The 10,736-nt window shown below is 44.7% G+C and overlaps 2 protein-coding genes across 3 annotated transcripts; one reads left to right on the forward strand and one right to left on the reverse strand.

The window, feature by feature from the left end:
• The first annotated feature begins 763 nt into the window (after positions 1-763).
• Positions 764-3,035, forward strand: LOC135595720 (probable pectinesterase/pectinesterase inhibitor 34). The gene is made up of 2 exons (XM_065086986.1): positions 764-2,056; positions 2,148-3,035. Exons 1-2 carry the CDS (start codon positions 979-981, stop codon positions 2,843-2,845), a joined length of 1,776 nt encoding a protein of 591 aa, XP_064943058.1. The 5' UTR covers positions 764-978; the 3' UTR covers positions 2,846-3,035.
• Positions 3,036-4,553: 1,518 nt separating this feature from the next.
• On the reverse strand, positions 4,554-10,600 carry LOC135595721 (uncharacterized). 2 transcript variants are annotated; one of them, XM_065086987.1, is made up of 5 exons: positions 9,965-10,600; positions 9,541-9,741; positions 8,096-8,125; positions 6,885-7,994; positions 4,554-6,150 (listed from the first exon to the last, which is right to left on the reverse strand). In XM_065086987.1, the coding sequence occupies exons 1-5, from the start codon at positions 10,424-10,426 to the stop codon at positions 5,599-5,601; spliced, it is 2,355 nt and encodes a 784-aa protein (XP_064943059.1). In that variant the 5' UTR covers positions 10,427-10,600; the 3' UTR covers positions 4,554-5,598. The 2 variants fall into 2 exon arrangements, with proteins under 2 accessions (XP_064943059.1, XP_064943060.1); XM_065086988.1 differs by having other exon boundaries at positions 5,875-6,146.
• Positions 10,601-10,736: the final 136 nt, after the last annotated feature.

Here is a 10,736-nt window from a genome sequence, read left to right on the forward strand (position 1 = left end):
CGATGTAAGATTAAATATACCTATTACTGTATGATAAGTCATTATTTATCTTCATAGATATAAATATATAGTTTTATGAGAAATTATTTGCTCGTATGGATTCGTATGATTTTATCCTTTCGTACTCGATTATGACATATTTAGACGAGAAATGATAGGAGAAATGAGTACTCCATCCACAAGCATATACTCGACGTCACGTAGAGATTAGCCGAGGAGACATTGCCTGGCGTGGAGTAGTCCCGAAGCCAAGCGAAGAAATGTGTACACAAGTAAATGTACGCTTTGTGATTCCTTCATCGAGCAATGTAATCTTTTGCTGTCGAGTCCGATGTAAGGACAGAAAATTAAAGGTGACGCCACCCACCCATTTGGTGCCGTTTCATATGTGAAATCTAATTCGATTTATAATGTAAATGTTTGAGAATGTACATTGTACTATTGTAGTAGACACGTACACAGAAACAATGATACCTGCATTCACAGGCCACTGTGTGTGTGTGTTTTGGGCGTCGACAGAGCGTTCCCTTCATGTGCTCACTATAAATCCTCACATGTGGTGTCTCGTCTCTGCTCCTTTCACTTCCCGTGGGTGCCAGCAGATCCTGTAGATTGAGCCTCCATTGACTTGGATTACCTCTGACTCCGATGTTTATAGTCGTCCCTCACAATGCATTGCTGTTCTTCTGCCGTGGTAAAGCACTACGAGTGAAAGATAAGAAAGGGAAACATTATTTAGCAGGGATTGATGGTACGTACAGATCCTGCAAAGCAAATGGGGTTCATTGGCCCATGGAAACCTGACCACCGGGTTGAAGACAGCTAATGCTGCAGGAGGTGGACATCTCACCGGACTGCTGCTGCCTTCACCTCGCTCGGCTTTCCTTATAACCCTCGCTGACATCTTCTTCCCCTTTTGCGACTCTTTCTCATCTTTCACCTCAACTCCCTTCGCTTTCTCAACAGCAGCCTTATACGATGGGCTACGGCCGACTGGGATCGTCCGAGTCGATCCTCTCTGTTTCCGATCTGGAACCGAGTCGCGACGCGCCGAGCACGCGCAAGCGGGTGTTGCTTTGGCTCGCCCTCGTCGCTGTCCTCCTGCTCGCCGCTTCCGGCGTCTCGGTCGCGCTGTTCTTCAGCGGCCGGAACCCGTCGGTCTCGCCGGCGCGCCGCCGGGCCCCTAGCCAGGCCATCTCCATGGCGTGCGGCCGGACTCGGTACCCCGCTCTGTGCGTGAGCTCGCTGCTCGACTTCCCCGGCGCGCTCGAGGCGGCCGGGGAACGCGACCTCGTGCACGTCTCGGTCAACATGACGCTCCATCGTGTCGGAGCTGCCATCCACGGCGCCTCCGCCATCGCCGGCGCCGCCATGGACACTCTGGCCCGTTCCGCATACGACGACTGTATGGAGCTGCTCGACCACTCCCTCGACCTGCTGTCCAACTCGCTCCTCGTCGTGTCCTCGTCCTCGCAGGCCCGGGTCAAGGCCGTCTCCGGCGAGGACGTGCTCACCTGGCTCAGCGGCGCGCTCACGAACCAGGACACGTGCAATGAAGGTCTGCAACTGGTCAAAGACCTCTACGTCAAGAAGCACATGGCGAACCAGCTGAAGGACCTCACCGAGCTTGTCAGCAACTGCCTGGCCATCTTCTCCGGCGTGAGCCGTAACGAGGACTTCACCGGCATTCCCATCCACAACAAGAAGAGGAAGCTCCTGAATGCCATCGTCGTCGACGATGGATTTCCGGCATGGGTGGCGAAGAAGGACCGGCGGCTGCTTCAGGTACCGGCGGCGGACATTCAGGCAGACATGGTCGTGTCCAAGGACGGAAATGGCACCTACACGTCCATCGTGGACGCCGTGAAGGCCGCGCCGGAGTACAGCAGCCGCCGCATCATCATCTACATCAAGGCCGGCCGGTACTACGAGAACATCAAAGTCGGAAGAAAGAAGACGAACCTCATGTTCATCGGCGACGGCAAAAACCAAACGATCATAGCCGGATCGCGAAGCGTCTACGACAACTTCACCACCTTCCATACCGCCACCTTCGGTATGTGTCACTTCACAGTGAATTCCCATCATTGAATTCAACCGAATTGAAGGAAGGAGAATAAATTGGTTGACTCTGTAATGATTGGCAGCGGCGACGGGGACGGGGTTTATAATGAGGGACATCACGATACAGAACTGGGCAGGGCCGGAGAAGCACCAGGCGGTGGCACTCCGCGTGGGGGCCGACCACGCGGTGGTCTACCGCTGCAACGTCATCGGCTACCAGGACACTCTGTACGTGCACTCGCAGCGGCAGTTCTTCCGGGAATGCGACATCTACGGCACCGTCGACTTCATCTTCGGCAACGCGGCGGTGGTGCTACAGAACTGCAGCCTGTGGGCACGGAAGCCGATGGACATGCAGAAGAACACCATCACGGCGCAGAACCGCAAGGACCCCAACCAGAACACCGGAATCTCCATCCACGCGTGCCGGGTGGTGGCGGCGGCAGACCTGGAGCCGGTGAAGGCCAGCTATTCCACCTACCTGGGCCGGCCGTGGAAGCTGTACTCCAGGGTGGTGTACATGATGTCGTACATGGAGGATCACATCCACCAAGCGGGGTGGCTGGAGTGGAACGCCACCTTCGCCCTGGACACGCTCTACTACGGGGAGTACATGAATTACGGGCCGGGGGGTGCGGTGGGGAAGCGGGTGACATGGCCAGGGTACCGGGTGATCACGCTGCCGGAGGAGGCGAGCAAGTTCACGGTGGCTCAGTTCATCTACGGCTCCTCATGGCTGCCTTCAACTGGAGTGGCCTTCTTGTCTGGCTTATCCATGTAAATGGCCACCCATCCCATCCCTTCCTTCTTCTAAATGTTATCATTGCCTTTGTTCTATATGTGACCTCTTTGTTTGTGTACGATATAGGTTTATTTTGCCTTTTTTATTTTCTTTTTAAGATGTTTTTATTGGAATTCTTCAGAAAGAGAATAATTGCAATCTGCTGAACTTCGATTGATAACTACGCGCTGTTCAATCTGTTCACTTTTCTCTGCAACATCCTCATGTTCTCGTCTATATCGCAAATGGAGTGGAGATTGATATCTTAAAGCCTTCTTTTCCTTGGAATAAGAGTTGTTTTGGCCTTTTCGTACGTGGATTCAAGTGCAGTTTTTGGGAATGGATAAAGACAACATAAGCTTGATGAGTATAAGAATCTAAGGATGTCCTTCCAATAAGTAAAATACTGCAATGTTTCTGGCGCCATGTTAACACCATCTTCATATAGAATACAAGGATTATTACGTGCGTGGTTATCTTCCCACCTGCTGCTATCATGGACACCAACAGATGACTCTAATGGAGGTCAGTGCTGTGTCCAGAAGATATCTATGAACAAGCAAAGTCTTCTGGGACATTGATGCGGCCCACAATTTCCAAAACTGTGTGTGACCTGTTGTTGATTACTATGGACAACAAAAATGGTGACAAGAGCCACAAGAACAGTTGCATCAGTCTGCAGTACTCTGCTCACCCCACGCCTTTACTCACAGGGAGGATGAAAGGAATCCGACGCAGGCCCCCATTGAAAAGCCGAAGGCTAAAAGGTAGGAGGAATACTTGATTGGAAGAGAGGAGAAATTTCCTGACTCCTGAGGACTCACGTGGTGCTGCCATTGTTTTGTTTCCAGTGGCTGCTCTCTTCTCCTCCTGTTGATGCTTTTTCTCTGCATTGGTGGGGACTTCGTGTGGCGGTGTCGGTGGGAAGAAACAATGCACCCCCGTGCAACTAAAACCATGGATGGGGGAAGACGGTGGCGAGAGCAGTGAAATGTGCATGAGGTGAGGGGTTAGAATTTAATGGGTGAACGGTGGGCAGTAATGGTGACGCCAAGCTGAGCTGCTTGTAGGGATATTGATGAGCCATCAGCATGAATATAATTATTATGCTATAATGATTCCCCACTCAATTGGGGATAGTATATATTTATTATGCTTGTAGGGGTTGGAATTTTACATTTTATATAAAATATATGTATAGTATTGTGTGTAAATTATCACTTTATATTTGTGGTAATCATACATTCCAAGATATTTTATATTGGGTGATTTTCGTAAATTTTTTCTCTAATATATTTTTTGATATATAATATCTTCTATTTTTTATAATTATATAAATATCATTGAGAGTATAGACGATAATAATATTGGAAGCGAACGATAAACAAATAAGGATGACTGAAGTCTCGAAATAGGAGATGAGGGTAATAGACGACAAAAGATAAGCGAGAATAAGGATAAAGTCGATGGATGGGGAAGGACGAATGTGACCCCACGATGAGAGTATGGGATAAAGACGATGAACTTTATATGCATAGAGACGATAAAACATCGTGATGAGACTAAGATTATGAGAGCATTTACGTACATAAAATAAGAGTCATTATTATGATCATATTTTGAGAAGAAAAAAAAGAAAATAATTTCAGAAAAATCATCCTTTTATGTATGCAAATTAACAATATTATGCACTTATTGACTCAACAAATAAACTCAAAAGATGACGGCCGAGCTCTCTTATTTAGCATCTAAAAGGAGAACAAAAAATTGGAACAGAGTGGAAAATGATGTGGTGAGGTACTAATTAGCGGACATATTGAGTCCGTGAAATAGAGAGCAACTGCTTACTGCTTGGTGGTGCCGGTGTTGCTTCCCATGCCCACAGCATTCTTGATGGCATCAGTTGCCCCCCGAGCCATGTTCATCATCTTCTCCCCGGTCTGGTGCATCACCCCGCCGGCCTGCTCCTTGCTCTCCTGGCACGACTGCTTGCACGATTCGGCCGCGTCTCGTGCGCTGCTCACCAGCTCGTCCTTCTTAACCTTCACATTGCAACCAAATTATTGGGGAATAAACACAAACGCTAGGCGCGCATAGAACTTATCTGAGCCTGTCCCACAGCCTGACCAGCTCGTCCTTCTTAACCTTCAGATTGATCTGCCATCTCTTCTCTCTCTTTCCTTCTTCGATGTCGCAGCTTCGGAAAAGGAATGATATGGATATGATAACCTGGCGGAGACTTTATATACCGTGGGCAGAGTACCAATGATGAGACGTCGCACGTACCATATGCATTGATGGGGAAGTGCTCTTGAGCTATTCCTCGGCTCAATAATAGGAAGACCAAGTCTCGGCCACTCGACCGAAGCTTGGGCCTCAGAATCCGGGATTTAGATTCAATAGTTGAACACAACACATACATACACTGGAAATGAATTAGTCTTCCGAGAGTGCAATCTCAAAACAAATCACAAACAAGAAATGAATTCTGGCTGTCACATATTTCTCCTGGAAATCAAACTTCAACCAGTAATATTTTGAGCAGGAACTATATAAACGACCTCAATCCTGAAAGAAATGTCAAACTATATATTAACCAAACCCCAAATGACTTATTTTCAAGAAACGCTATAAGTAAAATGATCCTCATTCTCTTTTATTAGAGAAGAAGTGAAACAGTTTGGGCCTCCATGATGATACAACATACTACCTGACTACTGCGACCAGACGATGAGGGAAAAACATGGATCCATTCATAGATTTCTCTCGATAAATTCCCAAATTCTCTCTTCCATATGAACACGATCTCTAAGCCGACGAGGCATGTGCCGTTCATCTGGAAACAGCAGAAGTTCATATGGCTTACCAGCTGCAATTAGTGAGTTGATAAGTCTTGCTGTGTGCCTGAAGTGAACGTTCTCATCGATCATTCCATGAACAAGCATCAACTTCCCTTTGATCTTGTGCACATGGTGCATGATCGACCCAAACTCATAGGCATCAGGATTTTCCTTGGGCAAGCCCATGTATTTTTCAGTGTAGAATGTGTCATATCCATCCCATGAAGTTACCGGGGCACCTGATACTGCACACCGGAAAGTGTCAGGAAACCTTGCCAGGCTCATTGCTGACAGAAAACCGCCATAGCTCCAACCATATAAGCCAATGTGATCCACTTTGGCAAGCCCTTGCCTTACAAGCCACTCCGCACCAGTGAGTTGATCTTCTGCATCTATACGACCGAAGCTGTGCTTTATATGGCCCTCAAACTCCAATCCTCGCCTTGCAGTCCCTCTGTTATCTAGCTGCCAACAGAAAGGACAATTAGCTTGAGCTGGAAAATGCAGTGATAATCATGAGAGGCATCATTAGCGATAATCCAAAACTGTAACAAAGACTAATAAGAACATAAGTCTATCATAATAAAGGCCGACATGAAACAACTAATTATTTCTTGAGGTATCTAACAAAAACCTATGATTCGAAAGACACATTATATAAGAACAATACATACCACAAAGTCCCATATTTGTGTATATTCAATTACATGCACAATATCTGATTCAACTAGGTTCATCTCCCTCCTCCTAACCATTATGAAGTATAAACACAAAATAGTCATCTGTGTATTAATCTCACCATGTTTCCGCCTCACATTCATGAAAAAAAAAAACCATCATTTTAGCAATAATGAAAAATCAAGAAAAATAAGACAACATCCAACTTCTAGATCCAGCAAGATATTTTGGAAAGCTTGATAAGAATGGAGCATGAAGACCATCTACAGTTTCAAAATTGAAGCTGTGAAATAATAATTCAAAAGTTCACTACTTTTTGGAACCATACAATTTGTATTAGATATCATATAGAATAATGACTATATGTTAAAGCCAATAAATTAAGTTTATCCCAACAATATCCCACTAGTATATATGCTTTTTTAAAACAGTTACCAAGAAATGTATTTGACAGATCATGTATATCATATTGCAGTTTATGAACCTGGACATAACTGAAAGAAAATAGCAAGCAGGATTACCTTCCATACTAAGATTCCCTTATTCCTTAGGTATTGAGCTCTCATGTCAACTGTATTTATCCATGAATCAACTACAAGTTGAACACTTGGACCACCATAAATATTGATTAATGTTTTATATGGAGGTGGCCCAAATTTCCTTGCATCAGGTTTGTATAAAGCCCCATATAAAACTGTGCCATCTTTTGCAGATATTTGCACAATCTCTGGTGATAGAAGTTGTAGCTTCCTACAACAAGGAATGCTAAGAGGCTGCTCAAATAAAGGAGTTATTACACTTCTATCGTGTAAAGAACAAAGTATTACTCTAGGTGGAGAGTTCAAAGAATCGTGGACATCAACAAATCTCTGCATCTGATGATCAAGAACCACTGCATGTCTTCCCCTACCCTGAGTCAACCTCACTGGTTGTTGTAAGGGAAGGTTCCAATCTGGAAAAAGCTTTGTACAGTATAAGTTAGATTCTAATGGTCCATCCACCGTGCCAGTGAAGTAGAGAAGACCGGCATTTTCATTTATGCCAGCAATTTGCTCAACCATCCAATTACCCTGGGTAAGAGGCCCCAAGCAAACTCCATTATTGTCATGATGGTAGAGATGTCTAAAACCAGTCTTTTCACTAGCCCAAATGAAACCACCAGACGAACAATTCACTCCTTTGTCTAGAGGTGTGAAGCAGTCATGCAAGTTTATCCATGTCTCATGCTCTTCTACAAATAAGACCTTTTTCTTTCTGGTCTGAATATCAAACTTAAAAATCTTCAATTTGGAATGGGACCTGCTGAGGACTTGAGCTGTAAGAGAATTATCAGGCATCCAATTGACTCTAGCTAGATACTCTTCATCACCACCAGCATCATCTTGTAACCCGCAAATAAGGTCCATCCAAGTAACTTCTCCTCCAGAAGCAGGAACAACTCCAAGTCGAACTTTCACATTAGCTGCTCCAGCAAAAGGGTAGGCATGGTCTTCTTGTGCATCTGAGCCAACCGAATTTTTTCCCTGATGCATAATTCTGAAAAGAGGTATCTCAGCTGAATCAACTTCAGCGAATGCAATATATTTGCTATCAGGAGACCACCAGAATCCAGTCTTCCGATCCATCTCTTCCTGTAGCCGAAAGCAATCAGTCAGCAGATAAGAAGTTTATCATAATGCACTATAGCATTTGAGAATTAATTTAATCACAGACGAAAGGAGAAAGTTAGCACCTGTGCGATGTATTCAGCGAGACCATGAGTCTGAAAACAGAAAACAGATCAGACCTGTCAGATACTGTACATAAACATGGTCACTAAAATATTTATGCAAACAATATGTTTTGCCAGAAGCAAGCCACAATGAATATGGACATTTAAAGATCCAGGCTAAGGTTTGTTGCCCATAAGATAATAAGATTATTACTTGACAGCTGAGACATTCAAAATATGGAGAGATATTAACATGCACTGTTTTCAGTGCCTACATACAAATACTTCAAAGAACAGTTGACTTCCAAATTGGCTAAATAGTTATGGTCGAGAGATGTTCTTCAAATAATTCTTCATTATATCAGCTTTCTCCATGGACTACCATGTCTGATATGTGTTATTCGAAGATACTCCTTCAAGAATATTTATAGATATTTCAATGTGTTTACAGAACTTATTGAGATCAAAACAAAGTATATAATGATGCTTTGTTAAATCACTATCAGATGTGCTGATTAGCAATGTCTTAAGGATTTAGGGCGTCATGACACCTAGAGTGACTGGTTCAGTACAATGCCTTATGTATCATGACAGCAATGAGCAAACCACAACATTTCTGGCAAATCATAATGTGCCACCATGTTCTCTTTATCCATACAGGGTATTCGGCAGATTAACATTACAAGGATATCATTCCTGTATTGCACTGAAACTTCTCTGGTGCAGTCCTTGATGGTGCATGTCGGACGACAGCTTTTGTTCTAGGTCAAAGTGCATGTCTGAAGATGGAACTTTCCAATTAGCCCAAAATCATCTTGCCCTCAGTTCCTTTGTGCATAAAGAAATAATAAATGGAAACACAACAGAATCCAGTTTGATCATATTTCAAAGAACCAAACCAAATGTAATGAACAAACTGGTCCTAGCCTGGTTGAAACAAACTATCCTGCATGAACACAGTTTTCATTTTCATATTCAATATTGACGAGCAAGAAGCCGCATTTTTCCCTGAAGAATCATCATATTCTGAAGTGCTAATCTTTCAAGCACCTCTGGGAATAAAAACCCAAGAGAGAATTGGATCAAATTCAATGTGCAACTGATGTTCAAGTCAATAATTCCTGCTACGTTTGATAACTAGGCAACCAAGCTACAACAGCAAAATTGTACAGACAAAATAGCAGAAACTCAGTTAGATGACTCAGATGTCTTGTAATCTTCTCAGAACGTAAACTTATCCACTAAAAAATTTTGATCACATGTTTACATAGCAAAAGAGAAGATCTTTGTTTATGATGTCTCCATAAATGAATATTTTCTCTAAAAAGTAACCCTAATCTTAAAGTTTATTAGATGTATATTGTAAGTTAATATGAACAAATCACAAGAATCATAATTATTTCCAAACCAAAAAAAAAAGTCATAAAAAAAGGATACATTGTTATAACGACCAATGAATATCTCACCTTTCCATTTGCTCTTGCACCGAAAGTTAATTGGTTAGGCAGCTTAGGCTCCCCAGGTGACAAACTTAAAACATGAAGCTCATCATCTCCAACATACGCAAGCATGCTTCCATCTGGCGAAAGATGTGGGTCAATAATTGGCGAACCAGAACATGGCAGCTTGAGCTCTGGTTCTGAGCCACATAATTCCTGGAAATAGACCTGTTGGAAAAGAGATTATTCACTATCACACCTTAGACGAGAAAGTTCAAGATTAACTGATATTGCGGCACAAGGGATAACAACTTTCAACGAAGAAAACATTTTGACAATCGGATAAATGTCATGTAGCAAAAAACAAATCAAATTCTTTTACTACAGTCGACCCATTTACTACGATCGACTCATTAACCGACTAAATCAAGAAATAGGGCAGAGCACAGACCCCATTGGGCAATGGCACCATGATGGTGGGCTTTTCCGGAGAAAAGCAAGAAGATGATGGAGACCTCGCTTTCCATTGGTACCGCGTGACTCCCAATCCCCTCTCCCTCGACCTCTCCCTCCTCAGCTTCTCCTCCACCGAGAGATTGGTCTCGTCGAGCCCCCCTCCTTCGGGCGGGCTAAAGGCCAGCTCTTGCCGCCCCGAGACAACGTCAAAGGCGAAGAGTTTGCGGTGGAGGGTGCCATCGGGGCTGAAGAGGTACGAGATCAGGCGCCCATCGGGGCTGAAGCTGATGGAAGTGGGGGCGACGTAGCCCGGCAGCGGGAACTGGACGATCTCCTCCACCGGAAAGAGAAAGGAGTCGTCGTTCGCGTCAGCGAGTGGCATCTCGGCGTTGCAGTGGCGCGGCTTCTTCGCGAAGGCCTCCTTGTCGCTGTCCTCCGCGGCCGCGCGCGCTTGCATCAGAGAGGGATAGTGGCGCCGGTGGGGGAGGGGTCGGAGGACCACCGAAACCCTAGGAGCGGTGGCCGAGCCCGAACCCTTGGGGATCGGACTGGACGTAGTGGGGCGATCGGATCGGCGGGCGGAGGAAATCTAGCGGCTCCCCACTCCGGCGCTTTCCACCACCACCTCTCTCTTTCTCTCTCTAGTCCACACGGCTTCCCTTAAATGTTATGGACGTTCTCTTTTGCACATTAAACCTCGACATATATTAAATTACATATTAATTCCTCAATAACTTTTTTCGTTACATATATGCCCTCGCGTGGGG

Source organism: Musa acuminata, chromosome BXJ1-10 (assembly GCF_036884655.1).
Source record: "Musa acuminata AAA Group cultivar baxijiao chromosome BXJ1-10, Cavendish_Baxijiao_AAA, whole genome shotgun sequence".
NCBI lineage: Eukaryota > Viridiplantae > Streptophyta > Magnoliopsida > Zingiberales > Musaceae > Musa > Musa acuminata.